Here is a 27,241-nt window from a genome sequence, read left to right as displayed (position 1 = left end):
ATCAAAAATTACATGGAAATATACCTTATGCATATATCAAGAATGGTGAGAAACTACCGTATATGGTGATCTACTGAATGGGGGAGGGAGAGAGGGGGTGATGTTGTGGCTGAAAAATTACATTCTGAGCTACAAATGGTTTTATCCTCCTGGGATCTTTGGGCATAAAGATTCTGAAGAGAGAAGGATACAGCTTGTACGGGCCTTAGGCAGGTTATCAGATTGCCCCCTTCATCATTCTTCACATAGAGGTGGTTAATAGGGCCAATTTAAATTCATGGTTCTGAGGCTGCCGTCTAACCACTGGGCCATAGGTGTTTGCCTAGGGTCTTACGCTTAATCCTGCTCTGTTTCTGAATAATATACAACATATTCCTAATCTGCTGGCTAAATCATGTACTTACATTTTGGTACAAATGCAAAGGTTTGTTTATTCTGATTTAAGTTAAAATTAAATTAAATTAAATAAAGAGCACATTGTATATAAAGACAGTGTACATAGAGATAAAGCCAGGTCCAATGGGTAAAAAGCACCAAGCATCAAATATCAGGACCATTAAGAACAACAATGTACTTAACGGATGGTTCAAGTACCAAAATCACTTACTGTATACTCATTGCTAAGAAAATAGCACAGTCAGCTCTCAACCACAGTCTTCCTAATTTGGTATAGCTGCTTAGTTAAAGTGCAGGAGTACGGCAATTATTATTTATATTATAAATACACTATATGGGAAAATGTTTGTGGGCACCCCTACACTTTATTGAGTTGAGGTGTTTCAGCCTCACCTATTGCTAACAGGTGCATAAATTCCAGTACAAGAAATCTCCATAGACAAACACTGGCAGTACAATGTGTCACATCGAAGAGCTCAGTGACATTAAACTATCATAGAATGCCACCTCTTGCCACACATCAGTTTGTCAAATTCCTGTTCTACTACATCTTCCGTGGCATGTGCTATTATTCTGAAGTGGAAGTGTCTAGGAGCAACAACAACCCAGCCACAAAGTGGTAGAACATACATACTCACAAAATAGGGTAAACATTGACTCACTCGCAACAGAGTTCCAAAATGTCTCGGAAGAAACTTCAGCGTAAGAATTGTGCATCGGGAGATTCGGAAATGGGTTTTCATGGCCGAGAATATGCCAAGTGTCATCTGCAGTGGTGTAAAACATGCCACCACTAGACTTTGGAGCAATGGAAACCTGTTAACTGGAGTGATGAATTACGCGTCTAGTCAACTAGCGCTGTACAGTTAGAGTTCCTAAGCAGGAACTTCTGTACATCTCTCCTCAGAAAGGCCCTGCAATGCAGAACTTAGCACATGGCTTGGCTGTTGTATATATGTAAATATTTCCATTGCAGATAGATTATCGTCATAGAAGTATGGTCCTGTAGTATATGGTATATGATGTTTATATATAAGAGCAACTGCTGATATTGAACTCCGAGATGATTAAATAGAGAATGGTTTTTTTTTTTTTACCTTTTTAAGTATTTAAGAGGGCTACACTTCTTGTTCTCTTTTCTACACTTTTCTACAACGGTGATGGCACACTGACATTTTTTGCTACGAGATGGCAATATATATTTTTTTATATGACAGAGGATTCTGGTATACCTAGTGTATGCACAGAGGAAAGGGAGTCTAACTAACACTAAGTCGCTCACACTGGAAAACAAAATAGGGATTCACAAAAACCTATAAATAGTAATGAAAAGACAACACTCTGAAAGATAGTGCATATAGACCAGGAGCTGACTAGTGATAATGGCTTAATAAAATAATTGCAGTGTAAAAAATGTAAATAAATTGAGTACTGTGCCTTTAAGGGATATAAAAAATAAAAAATGAAAATTGATGGAAGTTAAAAAATAGATGAATAGAGAATGCGACTGATAAACATCAGAGTAGAGGTAGAAATGAGGTAGATATTGCACATAAAGAGTAGACACACATATAATTTAGAAATTTAAAATAAATAGGGTACTGTGCCTTTAAGGGATAAAGGATACGAATTATGTTTAGAGAATGGATGAATCAAAAATATCACTAATAAACATCAGAATAGAGATAGTGATGTGATGGATGGTAGAAAGTAGAAAAGATGAAATAAAATAAACGTATGAGATCGATAATGTATCAATGTACCGTGTTGGTGTCTCTAACCCTGAGAGATACAGGGTGCAATGACACTTCCACTAGATATTATACTTTGTATCAGCAAAGATGAAAAACAAAATTAGATGGCATGGATAGCAACACAGTATATAGAACTGCTTGCTTAGAGCAATAAATATCTCTGTAGACTGAAGTAAATTGCAATGATTTTGCAGAAACTGGGTCAGATAAAAGAAACCAGTTTATTATCAAAATATATATATATATATATATATAAAAACCATAAAATATAGATCAGGAACAGTCTATGATGTTATTACCAGTCTGATGAATGTCAATTGATGATATGAACCCTCGGATCGGCTGGGGATGGATATGGATTGAATTGTACCAAATCGCCTGCTGGATGCAACTGCCGGTGAGGACGGCGTGCGTCTGTGTGTACGTCCCGACAGGAGCTTACTCCAGGGGACGGACAAGATCGGCAATCTCGGTAGACGTGCTCACCAAGGGTTCTTTGTGTGAGATGACTTTCTGCTGGTGTAGTTGATCTGTATCCTGCCTTCTAGGTCTCTTACGCGTTTCGTAGGAGTAGCCCTTCTTCTTCAGAGACGGAATATATTTTTTTATAGTGTACTACTTACTTTGGATCATTTATATGTTTTTTAAGATGGAGAAACAAAAAATTGAGGTATGACTACCCGTATGAGGTGTTTGGCCTCATTCAACCCATATTCCTGGGCATTTGAGGATTCAACCCATTTGATTACTTACACATTGAGGTTGAAGGCAGTATTATTCGGCTACCTTGTTTTGAAGATGTATTTTAAGTGTAAGTGGAGTTGACCCAAACGTATAACAGTTTTGCATATGCTGTCTCACTGTTTAAGTGGGTGATTAGTTATTTGTTATTGCTTCAGTATCGCCAAACAGCTACTAAGTGCCTAATAAGAGATCTCATATAGCATTCTATGAGAGAGCTTCTACACATTCCAGGCAGTTGAATGGCTGCCATTAGCCAACCAAATAACATGTTCATAATTCATGGTTTTTCCAAGAAAAAAAAATGACAATTTTTTTCCTGCTATATTTTCCTGCTAACTCACATAAATATAGGTGATAATAGATTTTCAGAGTATTTCCAAATCATGCTATTCATAAAATTTTAATCAAAGCAACAGTGTATGTATCAGAAACTGATTGAAATAAATATCAAGGAAATTTTACGCAATGTAGAGAATAACACTGATAGGACAGAGTTTCTAAACATGAAATTCATTAAACCCTATTAATTTAGTGAATGTATCAGTATTATTACGTGCTAAATAAGCCACATAATGATAGTAATATAGCAAAATTATACACTGAACACAATTATAAATGCAACAGATTTGTTTTTGCCCCCATTTTTCATGAGCTGAACTCAAAGATCTAAGACTTTTTCTATGTACACAAAAGGCCTATTTCTCTTAAATATTGTTCACAAATCTGTCTAAATCTGTGTTAGTGAGCACTTCTCATTTGCCGAGATAATCCATCCACCTGACAGGTGTGACATATCAAGATGCTGATTAGACAGCATGATTATTGCACAGGTGTGCCTTAGGCTGGCCACAATGAAAGGCCACTCTAAAATGTGCATTCACCATACATGCACAAAGTGTTTTATTTACTAAAGGGGTGAGCCAAGCTAATACTTATAAGACAATGCTGCATAACAATATTATACAAAATGTAAACATGAAGTGGATATCTGATATTGGTATAATGAATGGAACTCATACTTACATATAGCCATTGAACAGAGGCGTTACTGGATTGCTCAGCTCTGTAAGCTGTGCAGGGAATGCTGGCGACATCCCCCTCTTCAGCTTCTACCACATTATTATTTGCATCTTTCTGTCCCCATGCTCCTGAAAAAGAAACACTGGAAATGTCACAAAACAACAGCATTTACTTCTGTATGATTAATGGGGCACTATGGGCACCATAACAACTTCATCTATATGAAGTTGTTATGGTGCCAGGAGGCCCCCATACACACTCTAATCTCTAATCTCTAATGGTTTTACCCCAAAGTGAGCCTCCAGCATCATATCTCAGGTCACGCAGGCGGCATCTGGCTTCTGAAATCTCAGTTTTAGGAAGCACGAAGTGCCACTGGGCAGGGGCACCTCTGATTGGCTGAGAGCGGTCAGCTGACAATCTCAGCCAATCAGTGACCCCCCCCATTTATAAAACTGGTTTGAAAATAAACTTTCCTTTCCTACATAATTCCCAAAACTAAGATTTCAGAAGCCAGATGCTGCCTGCGAGACCTGAGGATCAGCGCCGGAGACTCAATTTGGCGTTAACCCGTTTGAGAACAGTTTAAACCCTCAAGGTAAGCGTGTGCCCTAGAGCCTCCTGGCATCATAACAACTTCATTTACATGAAGTTCTTATCTTGCCTAAACTGTCCCTTTAAGAATGAAAAATACAAACTTACAAACCAGATCTCAAGTAATAAGAAAAATGGGTGAAAATAATAATAATCAAAAGGTTTATGAGTGTTGGATTTAAAGGGGAAATGTTACTTCTCTGGCTTTTACATAATTAAATAAAGAAAAATCCCCTCTAGTTTGTTTTAACATTTTTTTCATGAGATGCACACTTTTCTTTAAAAAAATTATATTAAACATTTAGTAATGACATCATAATCCAGTTTAGACAAGGCAGAATTGCTGGTGCCCAATTAAATAAACAAACCTGTACAATTTGTAACACAAGCTTGTGTCTGTCAACAAAGAGCAATGATAAAGATCTGTTCGCCAATAAACTTTGCAACATTTAGAAGTTTGCAACCACCCCATATAGGGCAGAAAAAGGAGTTAAAGGTTATTCAAGAATGAGTTAAAGGTCAATTAAGTCTCCAGTTTGTATGGCAGAAAAAACTTTTAAATGCCTGCAAGAGAAGTCATGTCTAAATATGATCTAGGAGCAGGCCTCTCTGCTATGGAAGGGGTTCGATATCTTGAAGGGGATGGTCTTTTTCTTTTGAAAGAAGAGTTTAAATGTCATTAGGGGGCCTGTGTTTCAATCGGGAATGTTTAAAATTCGGGAGTCTGGTAAGAAGGAACTAAATGTCAGTTAGAGGGTATGAGGTACTGTCTGTTGTTCGCGACATGCAACATAAATAGAATAACAGAGAAATGGCTGAACACATTGGATCAGTGTTCCATGGGAACTTCAAGGATACTGGTACAGCATGCCCCGAATGCCTCTGCATTGAGAGCTCATATAGTAGGTGCTAACCCTTTTGAGAGGGGGCACCTTTCCAACGTAATATAAGAAGCCTGTGGTTGGACCTGTGATTGCACCAATTAGCCGGTACAGAGCACATGGGTTGGCAAAGGAGAGAGTTCTCTTATTGGAACCTTTGTAACCCCTGCCCCCATTTAATGTTGAAAAATGTAATGTAAATAACCATTTTCTCTCCTTCTATTTAGCACCGAGATCCAACCCTTGTAGCCAAGCTCTCCGCCTCTTGTTTTGTCTTCATGCCTGCTGACACCTTTTTGACTTCTCATCGAATCAAATCATTTTTGTAGAGTAGCATTGATTGAATGTTCAATGTCCACACATTCAATACGTGAGGAAGTCGAACTTTAAGAACCATATTGGACTCAGTTGTCTTTGCGGAAGCACCATCTAGTGGCTATTAGTGTAACAGCCACGAGAGGTGTGTTTAGCCCAGCAATGTAAATATTGCCATATCTCTAAAACGGCAATGTAAAACATTGTGGGAGCAAAACACCAGGGGTGCTGCACATTTACAGACTATTTAATTGAGATTAAGTCAGGGTGTCTACAGTGTTATAATACATTTCATTATTTGCACTGTATTGTGGTCTTGCTTCCATTGCACTTTATTACCAAAAATAAATTCCTAATTCTTGGTTCTTCTACCAGAGGCCTGGAAATCTGAAGGTTCTGCATACTATCTTACCTGTTCCAAGAATTGTACTCTTCTGGACAAAGATCACAGATGTCCCACTTAGAATCTGTTGAAGCCACTCACTCAACTTGTAGGTTACACCCCTAGTGCTCCTATCACGTCTGAGAGTACTACTGCCTTCCCTTTCCACATCTTTTTTTATCTCCTCTTTTAGTCCTTGGCATTAGTTCACGTTCTCATGTTGCTTCTTCTTGATGATATCGTCACTGAATATTGGCACATTCACCACTACTGCAGTCTTCCTTCCTCGTCTACCACATCTGCATGTACAGAGTATCACTTGCACTGACGGATGTGTAATTCCATCTCCAGCAGCGGTATTAGGGAGTCATTAGTCATCCCAGAACAAGAGTTCTGGGAGGCTAATGTTAATTCTGTGCATATTGGACATATTGGACATCCAATGGTGGCACACCCTCCCACCTCCATGCCACCCATGTCTTCCCTTCCCGCCTGCCCTGACACAGGGGAAAAATAGGAGGCTTGAGCTGCAGGGAGTACATTATCTTGGCGCTCAAACACATGTTTCAGCTTTTAAAAAAAAAAAAAAATTAATAAGGGGGGGGGGGGGGGGGAGGCAGCGGACCAAGAAAGTGAGGGTTACTCTAGCCAAAAACAGTGTTTTATGAAAATACTGTTTTTGGTTTGAGTAACCCTTTTATGTCTACATCACACAGACCTTAAAATAAACAAATTTGTGCATGTCCAGTCCACCTAAGAGGCAAAGCAATGTCATTGTCTTCCCTGTGTATTTGCCATTGGTTTACTGTAAGTCACATTAAGACTTTGCCACAAATGCTTTTTTTTTTAAAATTATTATTGAAATTGTTTTCTATTAAATAAAGGGTGACTTGAGGGAAATGAGGGTGAATAAAAATGAACATTTAAGTATAACAAACTGCAAATTGCAGTTAGAGTAAGTGTCAATACTTGGCCGCCCCATTATGTTGGCTTGAATGATCTGCAGCTTAAAGCAGAATAGTACAGCTGTAGCCACTTTTATTTTTATATTTTTCCACTGCATTAACTTTGAACCACCTCATCTGGATGGCTATTCATCTTCAACTGCTTTAAAGCAACTGGGAAAAGTAATAACAGAGAGGAAATAAACACTTTACAAATTGTGTTCGTGCATAATTTAATATGTTATGTGCACGCTACATCTCCTTACGTGACTGCAAAATACAAGTGGCCTCAAAAACAAAATCATGACACAGTCACATTTCATATACAGTAGGTGTGCAGTTAAGGGCCACACACACTAAAGTTGCCTTTGTTCTAGGTAAGTTAAGGAAAAGGGCTTGATCTACTTGGTTTTTAGGGGGAGGAAGGGGGCTAAACACTCACCTTTCTCCAGCGCCGGGCTCCCTCGGCACTGGGGACTCTCCTCCTCCTTCGGTCGTTATCGGCTGAATGCGCATGCGCGGCAAGAGCCACGCGCGCATTTAGCCAGTCCATAGGAAAGCATTCTCAATGCTTTCCTATGGATGCTGGCGTCTTCTCACTGTGAAAATCACAGTGAGAAGCGCGGAAGCGCCTCTAGCGGCTGTCAATGAGACAGCCACTAGAGGCTGGATTAACCCTAAAGTAAAAATAGCAGTTTATCTGAAACTATGTTTACAGCAGGCAGGGTTAATCCTAGATGGACCTGGCACCCAGACCACTTCATTAAGCTGAAGTGGTCTGGGTGCCTATAGTAGTCCTTTAAAGTGGCCAAACTTAATGTAAGAAAGCTAAAGACAAAGTCAGTAATAGCCAAGGTCAGTATAATAGAAACAAGGATAAATTCAATAACAAGCCGGGTGAGGATACCAGAAATAATCAAAGTCAGAAACAACCCGGGTCAGGATTCCAGAAATACTCAAAGTTAGAAACATGCTGGGTCAGGATTCCAGAAATACTCGAAGTCATAAACAAGCTAGGTCAGGATACCAGAAATACATGAAGTCAAATACAAGCCAAGGTCAATATCGGACTATCAAGGGAGACTTACTAAAAGCACCAAACGTGTATCAAGGCAGAAACCACGATAGGACACCGAATTAGAGCCCAAATTAGGCTTACATATGTATAAATTGGTCCACCTCGTGGGCACTTTAAGGGTGAGCGTGATGTCATGACATTTGAACAAATCAAAGACACGCTATTCAAGCCGTCAGTGTCTGGAAATATGCATGGAAGCAGTGGCTTTGTGAATTTCGGCCTGTGCAAACCAGGAGGAGGAGTGGTTCGCCGAGCTGAATGGTACTTATTATATGCCAGTTCAATTTTTAGGTTATGCGGCTGCGTGGAGCATTTGGTCTGTGCAATCTAAAAGGCGCAGTGCAGGCGCAAGTAGTGTTCAGCTCGCTGTCACCTATCACTGTGAAAGGCTTGGGGGGAAAAGCTCTGTCTATTGCGGATCACATGGTCTTGCGGGATCCTCCACTGACATCAGTGTTGTACTCTCATGCACAGACGACAGTACAACACTGACATCAGCTCCTGGCAGATGAACAGCCAAGAATACGAGATTCAGACCTTGCGGAAGAAGATGGTAGCGCCCACATGGGACAAGTTCAGGTAAGTTAAAAGTACCTTTTGCTGCACCCCCAGGGTACCACACCTGAAGCAGAGCAGTCACCATCTGAAGTATTTGTAAAATATGTAAACCAGAAGGTGACAGAGCTGCTTTAATCAATCAAAAGTTTTGGATCTGGTAATTATCCAAAATTAGATTCATAATATTATTCAATGGATAAACTGCCCATTATAGGCTACTGTGATTTGGGAATAATCTAATAATGTTTTATACTGACGTTAAAGATTACAAATCCAAATTTCTGATAATGTCTGCAGAAAAAAAATTCCTGTGTGGAATGACAAAAGTGTCTGACTCACTCTCTCTCTCTCTCTGTATCACTTATCAATTACCCATCTTTTATATTTTGCACTTCCTTAAATTCTTCTCACTGCAGATGCATACTTTTTTCATTCCCTCTGCATCTCTTTAAAATCCCTGTTTTTCTCAAGATGCACTTAACATTTTCACTGCAAACACATCCCCCATTTCTTAATCTTTCTGTTAAAATGCATTTTTCACTATTCCCCATTTCACTCTTGCTTGCCCTGTGTTTTCCTCCCTACCCCTCCCAATACATCCTGTATAATACAAGTCCTGCATTCAGTGCTTCTTCTCAAGGCCTTTCCAGCTGGTGCTATATTTAAAAACAAGATGTGTGTTCACATTCATACAACAGAGCTTTCAGAAGGAAAACCCCTCCTCATATGTTATACATGCCCCAAAATCTCCAACACAAGGGTCGGACACCAGAATAAGGCAAGAGCCCTCCATAATAAAACTGCCACGTGTGTGGAGTGTGTGTGGAAGGGGAATGTAATGGCAATGGTTGTGAGTGGGGATATGTAAGCAAGATCACAGCAGGGAAGGGTTGGTGAAAGTGTACTGGACAAAGGAGAGTAAAAAGCCCCTGGTGTAAGACAATAAATTATAGCATAATTGGGACACACACTTTGGGACACACTCACTTACAGATACAAACTGACAAACACATATACAACACTCACTGACAGACACATATGCATTTAGTGTCAGACACACACATTGACTGACAGACACACATACACTAGCTGACAGACACACACTGACAGACATACACATTCACTGACAGACACACACTCTCAGTGACAAACACGCATACACACACTGACACACGCGGAAACATGCATTCATACACTGACAGACACGCATACACACACTGACAGACACACACTCTCAGTGACAGATACACACTGACAGACACACATACACACATAACAAGCAAACACGCACACTCTAACTAACAGGCACACACACTCTCACTAACAGACACACACACTCTCACTAACAGAAACACACACACTCACTAACAGAAACACACACACTAACACTCACTAACAGACACACACACTGACACACTCACTAACAGACACACACACTCACAATAAAAAAATTGAAAAAATCAAAGTTTAATCCACCCACCCTCCCTACCTTTGGGAGTGCAGGAGTAGATTCTTCCCTGTAGTCCAGTGGGGCTGGCTGCAGCTCGGTGGGTGGTCGGGCAGGCAGGCGCAGAGTGGAGGTGGGTGGCGAGGGAGCTCTGATTCTCCTGCTTGCGTGCCTCTTAATGATGCCGGGGCCAGAGTGACGTCATATTCAGGTTTTTACATCACTGCGGTGCTCACGAGGGAGCTGAGCAGGGAAGAGCTCAGGGGAAAGTGCTACCTCGCACTCGCCTCACGCATAAGGTAGATACAAGTCTCGGTGGCCCTAAGGTGACCAGCCAGCTCCTGGGTCCTCCAGGACAAGAGGCTGGCAAAGCATTTACCAGGGTGTTTGGGGGGTGGCTTTTTTTGCTGCTCCCCTGAAAGTGCCGCCGAAGGAAAAGTGCCGCCGAAGGATACACCGCTGCGAACATTTAAGATAGACAAAGGGGGACACTTATTTTAGGGGTGTGACTGGGAGTGTGGTTTTAAGAAATATTAGGAGACTTACTAAAATAATTTTGCAACTAAAATGTATTTCATAAATACAATAAGATGTGAGTGTACATACAATCACCAGTGATGAAGTGTATGAATTTTAAACACAAATAATACAACCATATCACTAGCAGGCACTGGGATATCAAAAGATACTTAGAACAAAACAATAACAATATGGAGCTGCTAGAAAAGAGGAATATTAAGACAGAAAAAAGTGACAGAGGGATTTGGACCCAAAATAGGGAATGTCCCTCCTAAGTTTGGACATCTTGGTGGTATGTGTTGTGCTTAGGGCTGCCAAATGTCTGTATTAAAGGAGCTCTATAGGGTCAGGAAAACAAACATGTATTCCTGACCCTATATGGTTAAAACCACCATCTATCCACCATGGTCTCCTCATGCCTCCCTAAATATAGTAAATCTTACTTGTATTCAAGTCTGCAAGTGCATGCTACGTGCCTGTTTCCTTTAGACCTGCCCACTGCCTGCTGACATCAGCAGAAGTGGTTGCCTGATCCAATCACAATGCTTCCCCATAGGCTGAGACAGACAAAGAGGCAGATCAGTGGCAGAGCCAGCACAATTCAAACACAGCCCTGGCCAATCAGTATGTCCTCATAGAGATGAATTGAATCAATGAATCTCTATGAGGAAAGTTCAGTGTCTGCATGCAGAGGGTGGAGACACTGAATGGCAGTGCTGCTCACTGTGCAGCACTGCCCCAGGAAGCACCTCTAGCAGCCATCTGAGGAGTGGCCAGTGGAGTTATCATTAGGCTGTAATGTAAACACCGCACCTTCTCTGAAAAGACAGTGTTTACAGCAAAAAGCCTGAAGGTAATGATTCTACTCACCAGAACAAATTCAATAAGCTGTAGTTGTTCTGGTGACTACAGTATAGTGTCCTTTTAAGCACATAATGCATTTTTCACAGACATCCCCAATTAAAAAAATTAAATCACAATGAACTTTATTTGTGTTTTAGCATGATACAGAGAAAAAGACAATGTAAAAGCCATAAACTGGCCCTATGACTAAGCTAAGGATTATAAGGTTGAGGATTCATCAGAACCCTGATATATGTAACAGGAAGGTTGTATAAGGGGTGAGGCAAATTCAATTATAATTGGATATTCCTGGTACACCATATATCACAAAGGTGTTGAAATAGCCAATACGTTGAGTAGGAGAAGATAGGTACGCATGCAAAGCCGGGAATGGGGGTTGTGTGACACAAAGAGCTACAGAAAGAGAAAAACTAAAGGCAATAAAGGAATAAAATCACCAGTGCCCTAAACAGTATGACCACAGCAACAATCCATTAGATACAATAACCAAATAATGTAAACACTGAAATCTAATGAAACCATGAAATAATGTAAATACTGAAATCTCAAAAAGACCTTGCCATGTTTTGTCTGTCTATCCAGGAAAGCACGTAAAAAGATGTGTGGGAAAGAGAGTATACACACACAAGGTATGAAAACATCATATGCATGAAGGGACAAAGGAAATTTAATGCATTTGGGAAGTGGGGATGTATTAAACAATGAGTTGTGGAGAGCTGCACTTAGTGTGAACAAAGGAGAGGCGTGAGAACACAGATTGGGAGGAAATGACCAAATGTAGGAATGGGCACAGTGTAAGAGCAGCGGCTTGCGGAGTTGTAGAATACTGACCATCATGGGGGAACTGTAAAACAGGGATGAGGTAATTCATTAAGAACCCAGTTTTATCCCATTTAAAACTATGGATTTTTAGGATAACTTAAATTTGGGAGAACATAAAAAACACGTTTCCAAAACTATATTTAAATGTTCTCAAGCTGTACTAAGAGTCTCAATTGTCTCTAATTACCTGAGGTAATCAAACCTGAACTGCGAAAAAGTTTCCCCGAAGTTAAAGATAAAAGCAATATTCACTGAGCAGACTTCACATAAATTACTGTGTAAGTGGAACAGACCCGTCCTTCATATATTTGTCTCAAGAATATCCATCGTATTGCTTTTCTCTGACAAACTCAGCCCATACTAGGGATTCCCATGATGGAAGGGGCTAAAAACTCTAAATTTATCAAAAAATTAAAAAAAAAAAAGACAAGTAGGTTACGTCAATAGAAGCACTTAACTGGAGAGCATGGAGTATGTTATCATTGATCTTACTGAAGTAAATAAATAATAAATATTAAACTATGATTGTAAGGTGTGTTTAAAGCTGCTCTGTCACTTTGAGGGTTTGTTTTTAAATTAATCGTTTTCTGTCCCTCTATTTCTCGTAGTTTTTTTTTTTGTTTTTCAATTCACCTTTTTTTTTAGCTATAGATAGGAATAAGCAGCATACCTCCCAAGTGTACCTATTTAGGAGGGATAGTCCCTATTTTGGGCCTAAATTCCTCTTTTCAAATATAATGTCCCTCTTTTCTAGGAGCTCTATATTGTTGGCGTGTCTGAGTGTATAACAGGGCTCACAGTAAAGTGTCTTTAAACTACAATACATGTGTTTAGAAATAAGGCTGTGTAGAAAATATATTTTTTCTTCTTCTTCTTCTAAATTCCATTTTAGTTGCATATTTGTTATCAGTAAGTCACCTAAAATATATCTAAACAGCCCAGAACCTGTCCACACACCAAACTCACACCCCTAAAAATCAAGTGTCAATCTTTGTCTTTTTGAAATGTTCTGCGGTATGAAGTAGGGCCGAGGTTTTACAGGGAGAGTGATCTTGTTGGCAATAACCACTATGTATTCATGGCCATTCGGACAAATTTAACCCCTTAAGGACCAAACTTCTGGAATAAAAGGGAATAATGACATGTCACACATGTCATGTGTCCTTAAGGGGTTAAACAAGTCAAAATGGAATTTCTGAGACCAGACAAAAAGCATTATTAGCCACAAGCATTTTAGACACAAACATGAGCAGTGGCTTGGTAGAATCTGCAGAGCACTGTGTTGCAGTTCCAGTAAAGGTCTCCTCTAGAACCTGGTTACAAAACCCCTAACACTGCAAAACTCTAAATCTTCTTTCGGGCAGTCCACTTTGACAAAGTACGCAGATCTTTCCATATATGTCTTCTTGCTAGTCCTCTGCTCTTCGGACGGTGGGTCAACCAAGGTAGAATATTGAAAGAAAACAAGCAGCATTGGGAGTAAAAATGTTGAAGCAACAAGCTGTATATTTCTTGTATATGCTACTGTGACTCCTCTAAATATTACCAGGAACCTCAATTAAAAAAATATCATCCTAAGAAAGGTAAGCAGTGTGACAAAAATGAAAAAGGTTTGACCACCACCACTGACACTTCACATTTGCACGACATTTTTTCATGTTAGTAACAAGCAATTTGCTACTTCATGGCCTATCAAGTCTGCCGCCAGAATTTCTCCATTATAAATTGTGACCTCGGAAGCTCAAAAGGGAACCAGAACAAATGCACATATTACCAAGTAACCATTACTAGCCATTACTTAATGTAGTATACACATACACTCATTCATTATATAAATATGTGGATGTGAATACATTATTTGTTGCAATTTACTGTATCCTAAATATGATTCACATTGTGATATACAATGGATATGATAAAATATGATAAGATATGATATGATAAAAATAACTATTCAACTATAAAAGACGCTAAAAATACGCATTTTCAAAACTCATTCCAACAGAAAATTGCACAAATAGTCTTATTATAGGTGTGATGTTTTTTTTTTGTTTTGTTTTGTTTTTTAGCCATTAGCCAGCTCAATACAGAATTAATACAGACAATTTTATAATCCCTAATTAACAATCATTTGATGCTCCCTCCGTATGTGACATTACCAGTGGTTATAACTCTCCAGTTATATTTAACTAAAGTACATTACAGTACAGTTGTCTCTTTCCACTCCGACTTGATATTGCCTCGCTCATCTTACACAGAGTTTATTGAGAAGGAGCAAAGTTATATTATTTGGCCTTTTGACTTTTAAATATGTCAATCAATCAATCAATCACCTGAAGAGCATGCTAAGAACATGTAGACCTTTGGCTTGAGTTACATACTCAAAGCAACGTTCACATATAAGGCAAATCTACACTCAGCTTTATTAACCATTTACATGCTCCATCAACTAAGGAAACAGCTCTGTCAAAGCAAATAGTAAATGCAGACCTATTTATGGGAGCTAAGACAGAGATTCAAGACTAAATAACACACATTCGAATGTGGAGGAAGAGGACAGAGATATAATGAGAATACTGACTGATCATTTCAGAACATCGTGAAGTTCACAACAGGAACATAGTATTAAAGGACAGACATCTGTCATCAGAATTTCACTTTTTAAAACTGTATTACATGTACTGAAACTTAATAATATATATATATATATATATATATATATATATATATAATTATTATATTTTTTTAAATGATGTATCTCTCTGAGCAGTTTCACACAGAGCAATCACAGTGACAGTCATTTAGATTGAACTACAGTTGGTCAGATAACAGTACAGTCTGACCCAAAATGGCTGCCCAGCCAAATAAAAATGTTATCCAAAATATCAATATACATAATTTAAAGGAACACTATAGAGTCAGAAATACAAATGTGTATTCCTGACCCTATGGTGTTAAAAATAATATTTAGGTTCGCGCCTCCCCCCCATGCCTTACTTAAATCGGGTAAAAAAACCACCGCCCCCGATCCACCTCCTTGGCTGAGATCATAGGTGCTACCTGGGACAGTGCAGCACGTTGTGCAGCACTGACCCAGGAAGCACCTCTAGTGGCCGTCTGAATGACAGCCACTGGAGGTGTCCCTAGGCAGCAATATAAGCACCCCTTTTCTCTGAAAAGGCAGTGTTTACATGAAAATGCCTGCAGGGACATACTATACTCACCAGAACAACTACATTAAGCTGCTGTTGTTCTGGTGACTATAGTATCTCTTTAAGAAAAATATCATTACATTTAATTGCATGTAATAAAAGAATAAATTAAAGTTTGATGACAGTTGTCTTTTAACACCATATATCCTCATGTACGCACAAAGGTAGTAATGAGCAACTAGAGTGCCACCGTTAACAGTGGTGTTTAGGAGAAAAGGTGGTGTTTAGATTGCTGCCTAGAAACACCTCTAATGACAGTAACATAGACAGCCGCTAGACTTACTTCCTAGTCCAGAGCTGCACAGTGTGCACCAACATTCAGCGTCTCCACACTCTGCATGGAAGCTCTGAATGTTCCCTATAGAGATGCATTGATTCAATGCATCTATATGAGGAGATATGGATTGGCACAGCGCAGAGTTGAATCTACTTCAAGTTATCACTGCGAAAGGTGGTTTTGCAACCTATTGAATCGTAAGGTGTACTTAGTTTTTACACACAAGGCTTTATTTTTGTTAAAATCCCGACATGGTGTAATAAATCACGACATGGTGTAATATGTCACGTGCTGTCCATCTGAGGTTGGATCTACCAAATTGTAAGACCTAATTAGGAGCAGATGAATGTATTTGACATGCAAGAAAAAAAACAGAACCACCTACTAAGGTGGACCGCATACCGAAATGGATGCTCTGCTTTTTGATAGCAATTGAAATTATGATGGAGAGCAAAGACAGACAGAAGAAAAGTGGGAGGTGATTGGAGAAGATGCCCAAACACATCTCTGGCTACACCAATGGGAGAAACTAGGGCGATATGTAAGAGAGACACTGGGAAGAATGGGATTATGTCACTTTTTTAATTGCTGCTTGTTGAATGAATACCTAACAATATATATTGTCTACCTTTTATTTTACATAGATGGTTAATCAGATAGTGGTTTTTTTTTTTTAATTATTATATCATATTATATCCCAATTGTCTCATTTGACAACAATGTTGACAGTCACTTAGTTTACAAAGGCCTTGATTGAATATTGTGGGTTAAGCTTTCCAAATTTACATAGTTACATGGGCTGAAAAGAGACATTCATCCATCAAGTTCAGCCTTTCTCACATCTGTTTTTGTTGTTCATCCAAAAGAAGGCAAAGAAAAAACAATTTGAAGTGCTTTTCAATTTTGCAGCAGACTAGGAAAAAGTTCCTTCTTGACCCCAGAATGGCAGTGAGATATCTCTTTGGATCAAGTAGCTGTTGCCCCACATATTAAAAAGGATATCCCTTAATATTATGTTTTTGCAAGTATTCATTTGTACAGACTTCGATAAAACCACCTCTTTGGGCACAGAATTCCACATCCTTATTGTTCTTACTGTAAAATAACCTTTCCTTTGCCTTAGACTAAATCTCCTTTCTTCCAGTCTAAATGTGTGACCGCATGTCCTATGTATAGTCCTGTGGTTTGTATTGTGGACAATGGTTTGTATTGGCCTGGGATATATTTGTATAATGCTAACATATCATCCCTCTGAGGCATCAAGTAATATTGTGAGGGGCGTATGTGCACACACACAATTTAATATTTGTAGATATACTTTTACAATATTTTTCCAACATATTAAAATGTAAAAAAACATAGCATATATTAAAAAATAGATCAATATATATAAAAAAGTTAATATTTTTCATGATATTAAATTGCTTTTAAAATCTTTCCAAAAATATTGAATCATTTGTAAAGATTAGCGAACAATGTTAAATCGACCAGGGTGGACTTTGGGGAAATAACTGGCTGGTTGGGAGAGATAATTGAGGAGATAGGCTAAGGTACGTTAAAGCAGCTCTGACACCCCCATCCAAAAAGAGTATTTCATAAAGACAAAATCTTTAGTCAAAAAATATACTAAGACAAAGTAGGTCTTAGTGTTTTTCCTCCGCTTGACATAAAAGTGCAGTCCAGTGCAATGATACAACACTGAAATCAGCTTTAGTGGCAGGAGGTGAAGAAAACCAGACAGAATAGAACAGTGGCACCCGCATTGGACAGATTTGGGTAAATATAACCCACCTTCCTCTCCACCCCATAGCTACTGGACCGGATGCCCTGCGGCAATGGCACCATTGCAAGCTATGCAATAATCTTATCTTCTTTATTCCAGAAGTTTGGTCCTTAAGGGGTTAAATATATTATAAAATACAGTTCCTGCCATTAAGACTGGCTGAACATAATAGGATTTGCGCTTCAGAACTGCATGCTATTACTTTAGTCATGGTGGCTAATGCCCTAATTTTTCTCCTACATTTCACACATAGAAACACAGACATACACACATACTAACATTGCACACATAGGAAAACCAACATACAAATATAATTATATTTGCAAATATAATGTCACACACAGCAGGGCTCCACTTTTCCACTTGCCACTAGGCCAGGGTTTCCCAATAATTTTTTTCCTTGGAACCCTTTGATATGGTATAGCAAAACTTTGGAGCCCCAGCAAAAAAACGTGTGCTGTAGAGTAGTGCAGCGTAAACCTTTCAATTAGCAGAGTGTAATGTTCTCTTTTGCTGGCAAATTCTTTTTATATCTGGTTTTAATGTTGACAATTGTATTCCCATGTCTGCAGCTTAGTCAAGTCAATTTCAATACTTTGTTTTTGTTGCAGAGTAAGGTGAGAATCCAGTTTCACATAAGTATGTGCTGGCAAATGGAAACAGAACTTTGATTGCCGCTTGGAGAATTCTGGGTATTCTTCGCTTAAATCGCCCCAAAAAACAGTAAGAGAAATAAGAGAAACTTTTAATTTTTTTTGGCTTAGTTGACTGTCAGAATCAGAAGTTATATCAATCAGATTCTCAAAATCTACATCAGAAAAATTGGTTGGCTTGTCTGGTTATGAATGGATTTCGAAACCCATTCATTATTGTTTTCATTCAAGAAATTAATAGATGTGATTAAATGGAAGATTTTATTGCGGATATCATCTTCAAGTGCAATTTCAGATTCTTTAAGAAAATCCTTAAGTGTTGGCAAAGAGTTCAAAATATTTTGCTCAACAGATGAGGTCCAAAACTGCAGCTTACGAGACAGCGAACATATTTTATCTCAAGCATTAAAAATATTAGTGTTTTTTCCTTGGAGTGATAAACATACGTCATTTAATTTTGTGAATATGTCTGCAAGATATGCTACTTTGGATAACCACAGAGTGTTTGTTAATCGATCAGATAATCTGGACCGATTCACCTAGCACAATTTTAAATGAGGTTGAAATATTTTTAGCTACCAGTGCATGTCTGTGAAGAACACAGTGAGAACTGATGCTGTTTTTTTGCTACATTTCTTATTCGTGTCACAGCGCCTGCCACTTTACCAACCATTGCTTTGGCACCATCACTGCACACATCTACACATTTGTCCCAATTTATAATATGTGTGTTCATGAACTTCTGGATACAGTTAAAGATGTTCTCATCAGTGGTATGAGTTTTCAAAGTTTCACACAGAAGCAAGTCTTCTTCAATCTGTTTGTCAAAATTATATCTAACAAAAACCAACAAAACTGAAAGTCCTGCAATATCTGTGGACTTGTCTAACTGCAGTACCCATCACATTGATGCAGTCGAGAAATTAGCTCAGTATGGATGTCATCAGCAAGATCATGAATACGGCGCAAAACTGTGTAGTTAGGAAGGGGCACAGCTTAAATTTTTTTTACTCAACTTTTCACTTAAAATACATGATGCTATTTCTTTTGCACATGGTTTTATTAGTGATTCCCCAATTGTGTGTGCTTCTCCTGCAAGGGCTATGCGGTAACTCACTCTGTAAAAAGCCTCTATGGCTTTTTTATTAGCATTTTAATTTTTTTTTGCTGATATATTGTTTACTCTTCCGATACTCCTTTAGCTTTCGCTTAAAGAAGTTAATGTCTTTATCTTTGTACTCTGCATAGTTTTGCTCAAAATGGCGACATCATTTAGCAGGTGGTAATGAACTGTTTGGCAATGTTTTATTGCAAAGTACTTCATTGTGCTTCAGGACAATCTTCATTTCTGACACTTGTGAATCCAAATGACAAGTAGCTATTATCATATTTTCTTTGTTTGAGAAGATTGACTAGCATTGTGTGCTGTTCTTTTTATTTTTTTTACTTGTCACTTGTCTCTGCTATTTGAGGAACAGTAGATACAACTATTTCGGGCATGTTTTCTAGATTTTTAGTTGTATCTTCTTTCTCAGTTTCTATAAGTGCCGAACAGGTAGAAGTAGTAATAATTTTTCTTACAACCAGCTTTCCAAATTCATGGTTGTTTATTGGTAAAAAAAAACAAACCAAAAAAAAAACACTTTGAAAAATACAGATCTCACAACCTGACTGAAAAGGATGCTGATTTTGATAACACTCTTAGAAAGAACTGAACTTAAGCAGGATTTTTGAGTTAGACAGGGCCGGTGCAAGGATTTTTGCCGCCCTAGGAAAACAAAAATTTGCCACCCCCCCATATGTTCTGCCCACCATGTGACATCACAATACCCCACCCATATGATCTGCCATATGGGCCAACGCCAGTTCTGCACAAAGTGTCTTTTATCTGAAAATGCAATGTGTTTACATTAAAAAGCCTGCAGACACAGGCTATAGACACCAGAACCACTACATTAAGCTGTAGTGGTTCTGGTGACTATAGTGGCCCTTTAATGTGAGGTAAATTAGAGATTAGTGCCACTAATAATATATTGGACTGCCTACTTACCACCAAATGATGACAAGAGGCTGATGATGGGCTCAGTCTGGCTCCACAGGTCTGGTGTAGAAGAGGCTCTCTGGAGAATGTTTGTAACAGTGCTCACATCAATTAACGAACAGGAAGCAGCTCAATTTTTGGGGCCCCTTTCTCAGCTCAAGGCCTGACCGTGAGTATGCCTACAAGGTCTGCCCATAAGTCCACCTACATGGCCCACCCATGAGTTTGCTCACAGGGAGTGGAGTGTATGTGTGTAGGGGATGTGTTATGTATATTATAGAGGATGTAACGTGTGTGTGTTCTTATGAAATACCAATTTGTGTAAGGGATGTAGTGTGTGTATAGGGGATGCAGTGTGTGTTTGTGTGTAAGGAATGCATTGTGTGTATGTGGGTGTGTGTGGGTGTAGGGAATGCAAGGTGTGTTTCTGTGTATTTAATTAAATGCAGTGTGTGTCTGTAAGGGGTGCAATGCATTTTGTTTCTGTGTGTGTGTAAGAGAAGCAGTGTGTGTGTGTGCATAAGGGATGCATTGTGTGTTTTCGGTGTGTCTATGTGTGATAGATGCATTGTATGTTTCTGTGTGTGTATGTGTAGGGATGCGTTGTGTGTTTCTGTGTATGTGGAAGGATGTATTGTATATGTGTGTAGTGTAAAAGAGAGGGTTTGTGGGGTATAATATTGTAGCGGAGAGCCGATCTTGCACAGCTATTCTCCACTAGAGATTCCAGTGAGGCTCAGGAACAAGGTGATGTTAAGTCCATAGGCAAGGTTTCCAGCAGGTAAAGTAATACAGCAGTATCCCCATCGCAATCCCAATAACTGGACGACACACAGTTTCAGGAGTAGACTGACAAGCTTTATTCCACAGTTCCTTATAAAGCCCTCTCCCATGCAAGGGAGGAGGTTCTATCACTTAAGACATTATCCAATCTCTAAGTAGTAACCTCCCACAGATCTCCTCCCCTCCTCTAGCATCATAATCCCCTTATTGTGTACACAGTTTTCCCCGAGTTTTGGATGTACCCTAAATACTTGGGGTACATCCACAAATCCAACATCCCCAGATAGCTCTATTCTGGGGGACCAACATACTTAAAAATTAGCCCATTCGGATGAATGGTTCGTGAGATATGGGGTTCCAAAGATTTGACCGACCGCATGGGTAAAGTATCCGAAAACAGTTCCATGCATTTTGGCCCTGCGGTCGGTCACAAACAAGGGAATGAAAACAGGCGAATTGCCTGTGTTATAGAGCCTGGAGAGGGTTTGAATGAATTCCCTTGTTTATGGGGCTCTTTCTACCGAACGGCGGGTCATTCGGTAGTTTCCATACGAATTTCTGGAAGTATGGAGGTCTCAGCGGTGTTTGCCCAGTCAAGTGTCCGATTTTAGTTCCAGACACTCGACGGCAAAACACCGCTGTTCGGTAGTTTAAGATGGCCGCCGCCACGTGTTTGTTTCCCGAATGGCGGCCACCCAGAGGACAAAGACCACACTGCACTGATTGCCAATTACCTGTTTGTAACATTGTTGCAAACGGTAATTGGAGGCACACTCATTCCTGGGTGGTCTGGTTGTTCGGTAGTTTCATTCCCTTGTTTTATTTGAATGATTCTACTAAACAACTAGAGGAATACAATTCTTTACATACATTTAACTGTCATTATACCCGGATACCATGCTTTCTATACATGTACATACACATTAAACCAGCCATATGACCAAATACACTTATTCTCATACATGTCGTGGGACAGCCCGGTACCAATCCGCTACACTGCTCCCCCTTGCCCACAAGCCGGCATACACAGTCTGATCCAACACGGATCGGCTTGGGGATGTCCGGGGGCTCACGGATCATTTCTCTAAGTCAGTTTGTCTTGACAACCCGTCAGCATTTCCATTCTGCTTACCCGGCCGGTACTGGATATTAAAGTCAAAAGGCTGTAGCGCCAAACTCCAGCGCAGCAGCCTGGCGTTGTCTCCAGCCACCCGGTTCAGCCAGACTAACGGGTTGTGATCCGTGAGCAAGGAAAAGGGCTGTCCATATAAATAGGGTTGTAGCTTCTTTAGGGCCCACACCACAGCCAGGCATTCCTTTTCGATGGCGGCGTAGCTTACTTCTCGAGGTAACAGTTTGCGACTGATGTAAGCCACTGGATGTTCCCCGCCATCGGCCCCGACTTGACTCAGTACTGCCCCCAATCCAAACATAGAAGCGTCTGTGTGAACAAGAAAACGTTTAGTTGGATTGGGAGCTGCCAAGACAGGGGCATTTATCAGTGCATTTTTCAATTGTTGGAATGCCTGCTCACACTCCGGGGTCCAGTTTACTTGGCGGGGAAGGTTCTTACGGGTCAGGTCAGTGAGGGGTTTGGCCAGGGCGCTATAATTGGGAACAAACTTCCGGTAATACCCTGCTGTCCCTAGAAACGCTAAAACCTGGGTCTTAGTCCTAGGGGTGGGCCACTGGGCTACAGCCTCTACTTTGGCGGGTTCGGGTTTTTGTTTACCGCACCCTACTCTATGTCCCAGGTATTGTACCTCAGCCATGCCGATACTACACTTGGCCGGCTTCAAGGTCAGACCTGCTTCCCTTATCCTATCTAGTACAGCTCCGATGTGAGCTAAGTGTTCCTGCCACGTATTGCTAAAAATAGCAATATCGTCCAGGTAGGCACATGTATAGTCCTGGAATCCATCTAGGAGTCGATCCACCATCCTTTGGAAGGTGGCTGGGGCGTTTTTCATCCCAAATGGCATGACCTTAAACTGGTACAAGCCAAATGGGGTGACAAAGGCCGACTTCGGGATGGCGTCTGGGGCCAGGGGGATTTGCCAATACCCTTTACACAAGTCAATAGTGGTGAGGTATTGGCCCCTGGCCATTCTGTCCAGTAACTCGTCTATCCGGGGCATCGGATAGGCGTCAGATACAGTCTTCTCGTTCAATCTCCTATAGTCCACGCAGAAGCGGGTCGTACCGTCTCGCTTTGGTACGAGGACTACAGGAGATGCCCAAGGACTGTCTGAGGGTTCAATCACCCCCAGTTGGAGCATTTCGTCGATCTCCTTACGCATGTTTGCCCGTACCGCTTCTGGAATGCGGTATGGCGTCTGGCGCATGGGTAGTTGCCCTGGGGTCTCGACCCGGTGAGTTGCCAGAGGCGTGTATCCAGGTACATTAGAGAACGTGTCGCGTTTCTCTTCCAATAGTTGCTGTACCTCGATCCGCTCCTGTGGGCTCAGCCGATCTCCCAGCGTAACCTCCCCTAAATCTCCGGACAGCTGCCCATCCCCCAGCAAATCGGGGAGGGGTAAGCTGTCAAACTCTTCCGTGTTAGGGGCACAGATGGCGGTTACCTCCTCAGTACGCTCGTGGTAGGGCTTCAGCATGTTCACATGGAGCATGCGTCGCCCCCCAGTCCCTGTGCAGGGGCCGATAATATAGGTGGTATCGCATCTTTGCTCCACCACCTTATATGGGCCCTGCCAGGCGGCCTGTAACTTATCATGTCGGACAGGTTTTAAAATTAGTACCTTCTGCCCGACCTGAAAGCTACGGTCCCTGGCTCCCCGATCATACCATGTACGCTGGCGGGTCTGGGCCTCCTGAAGGTTTTCCCGTACCGTCTTGGTCAACGCTTCTAGGCGGTCCCGAAAGGCCAACACATATGGTAGGATGGGAGTGCCATCTGTGCTCCGGTCTCCCTCCCAATGCTCTCTAATAAGATCCAATGGGCCTCGGACCCTCCTTCCAAACAATAATTCAAACGGGGAGAACCCTGTGGATTCCTGCGGCACCTCCCGGTATGCAAATAGGAGGTGCGGCAGGAATCGTTCCCAGTCCTTGTGGGTCTCTGCGAAGGTTCGGAGCATCTGCTTCAAGGTACCATTGAACCGTTCGCAGAGCCCGTTCGTCTGGGGGTGGTAAGGGGCGCTGATAATAGGCTTAATGCCACAGATCCTCCAGAGGTGTTGGGTGAATTCTGCGGTAAACTGGGTACCCTGATCCGAGATAATCTCCCTGGGTAATCCCATCCGGGAGAATATCCGCATGAGGGCATCCGCGACCGTCTCAGCGTGGATGTTGGTCAGAGCCACTGCTTCTGGATACCTGGTGGCATAATCTACGACCGTTAAAATATACCGTTTTCCTGACGGGCTAACTTTATTGAGGGGGCCTATCAGATCCACCGCTATTCGGCTAAAAGGTTCCTCTATTATGGGTAAGGGGTGAAGTTTAGCCTTCCTGCGATCCCCCCTTTTTCCCACTCTCTGGCAGGTATCGCAAGTCGTGCAATATCTGCGTACTTCCTGGCTAATCCCTGGCCAGAAGAAACTCTGGGTTAGTCTGTACCTGGTGCGACTAACCCCTAGATGTCCGGATAGCGGAATATCATGCGCTATCCGGAGTAATTCAGCCCGGTACCGCTGTGGTACCACTAATTGTCTCCTCGCTATCGGGTCTAACCCCGTAATCTGTTTGGTTGTTTCCCTGTATAAAAGTTGTTTATCCCAGATAAACTTCTCTCCCTCCGCCCCGGGGGAACCCGTGCCAACCTTGTCCCTATACACCTGAAGCGTGGGGTCTGTTGCGACTTCAGCTACAAATTCATTAGGTGGAGCCCAGGGGACACATTCTAGAGGGGGGGTAGGGTTGCTTACCTGGACCTCCGGCAGTGTGTTGTGGTCCTGGGTGCGGGCCTGTTGTCGGGTGACTACAGGGTTGACCTCTCCTGTGGTGGGTGACTGGGGCTCAAAAGCAGAAGTGAGCCTCCCCAGATCGTTCCCCAATAAAACCTCCGCCGGTAAATGTGGCATCAACCCCACCTCCACTTCCCCTGCCCCCGCTCCCCAATGTAAATGTACCCTTGCTGTAGGTAGCCGGTACACTGCTCCCCCAGCTACCCGGACGGCAACAGTTTTGTTCAGTTTTGCCTGATCTGAAATCAGGTGGCTCTGTACCAAAGTGATGGTGGCTCCCGAATCTCGTAATCCCCGGACTGCTGTACCATTCAGATATACCGTCTGTCGATGGTGCCGTAGATTATCCACATTGGCCTGGACCGGATCTGCCTCGTGCAGTACCTCCCATTGTTCCACAGTAGTAATGGGGACTGCGGAACCATATGGGGTGGTGACTAGGTCCTGGTAGTGGTGGGCTGCGGCCGCCCTGGGTGGAGGTGGGCCTGGACGAATCCAGGTGGAACGGTCCCGTAGCTGTGGGCATTCCCTTTTATAATGTCCCCACTTCTGGCAGTGATGACAGGGGCCAGCGGTGGGTTGTCGGAACCGGGGCTGTGCAGCGGGTGGTGGAGGTGGTGGTAGCGGTCTCGGTGGAGCTGGGGTGTAGTTGTTTCCCCCGAATGTTTTAAAGGTTGCTTTTGGAGCTGCAGGTTTTTGTGACCTGCGTGCATCCAGGTAGTCATCCGCTTTCCTAGCCGCCTCGGTAAGGGAAGTAGGGTTTCTGTCCCTTACCCATTCCTGGACCTCATTGGTTACTCCCTCATAGAACTGCTCCATCAGCAACATTTGTATTACATCCTCCATAGAACGTGCCTTGCTAGCTTGCACCCACCCGAGCGCTGCCCCCTGTAATCGGCATGCCCACTCTGCGTGCGAGTCCTTCTCTGTTTTCTTTAGATCCCGGAACCTCCGCCGGTATGCCTCGGGTGTTATAGCATACCTGGCGAGTATAATTTCTTTCACTTTACTGTAATTCCTTATTTCGTCATTAGGTACAGTCCGATATGCCTCTGCTGCCCTCCCGGTTAACCTTCCGGCCAAAATAGGTACCCAGTCCTCTGCGTTAATTTTATGCAGTGCACACAGTCTTTCAAAGTCTTGCAGGAAAGCGTCTATATCTTCCTCTGCCTCCACATATGTTTTAAAAGCCTGGTATGGTATTTTAGGCTTACCTTCCTGTGGCACATTAATTGCAGAGCTTTGTTCTGGTGCCTGTGTCCTTAGGATGAATTCTTGTACCTCGGCCATTGTCCTGGTAACAATTTCTGTTGGGGGGTTTTCCCCATAAAAGGATAGCCTGAACTGAACCTGCCTCTGGAATTCCGATCCTTGTGGTGTTCCTCCCGGCTCCCTCTGTGCCGGAACTGAATCGCCCTCCATTCTGTACTCTGCCATGAGTTCTGTAACAAGTACTGCTTTCTTCTTATTGCTGGCTTGTATACCCCTTGCCTCTAGGAGGTCCTTTAGCGTGGAGCGTTTTAGCGCAGAAAAATCAATCTCCATCCGTACTCCATTTACGCTTGTTCCTCTGTGAGTTTGGATCCCAGCGCTGCCAACCAATGTAGCGGAGAGCCGATCTTGCACAGCTATTCTCCACTAGAGATTCCAGTGAGGCTCAGGAACAAGGTGATGTTAAGTCCATAGGCAAGGTTTCCAGCAGGTAAAGTAATACAGCAGTATCCCCATCGCAATCCCAATAACTGGACGACACACAGTTTCAGGAGTAGACTGACAAGCTTTATTCCACAGTTCCTTATAAAGCCCTCTCCCATGCAAGGGAGGAGGTTCTATCACTTAAGACATTATCCAATCTCTAAGTAGTAACCTCCCACAGATCTCCTCCCCTCCTCTAGCATCATAATCCCCTTATTGTGTACACAGTTTTCCCCGAGTTTTGGATGTACCCTAAATACTTGGGGTACATCCACAAATCCAACATCCCCAGATAGCTCTATTCTGGGGGACCAACATACTTAAAAATTAGCCCATTCGGATGAATGGTTCGTGAGATATGGGGTTCCAAAGATTTGACCGACCGCATGGGTAAAGTATCCGAAAACAGTTCCATGCATTTTGGCCCTGCGGTCGGTCACAAACAAGGGAATGAAAACAGGCGAATTGCCTGTGTTATAGAGCCTGGAGAGGGTTTGAATGAATTCCCTTGTTTATGGGGCTCTTTCTACCGAACGGCGGGTCATTCGGTAGT

At 41.7% G+C, this 27,241-nt stretch overlaps 1 protein-coding gene across 2 annotated transcripts in view; it reads right to left on the bottom strand.

Moving 5' to 3' along the window:
• The window catches only part of MCAM (melanoma cell adhesion molecule), a 117,209-nt gene that overhangs the window by 76,671 nt on the left and 13,297 nt on the right, over positions 1 to 27,241 (bottom strand). For both annotated transcript variants that reach the window (XM_063436715.1, XM_063436716.1), the window contains exon 2: positions 3,918 to 4,042. In XM_063436715.1, the coding sequence (XP_063292785.1) occupies positions 3,918 to 4,042 (125 nt within the window). The remainder of the gene's footprint in view (positions 1 to 3,917; positions 4,043 to 27,241) is intronic.

This window comes from Pelobates fuscus, chromosome 11 (assembly GCF_036172605.1).
Source record: "Pelobates fuscus isolate aPelFus1 chromosome 11, aPelFus1.pri, whole genome shotgun sequence".
Taxonomy (NCBI): domain Eukaryota; kingdom Metazoa; phylum Chordata; class Amphibia; order Anura; family Pelobatidae; genus Pelobates; species Pelobates fuscus.
This window is presented reverse-complemented; position numbering and strand designations above follow the sequence as displayed.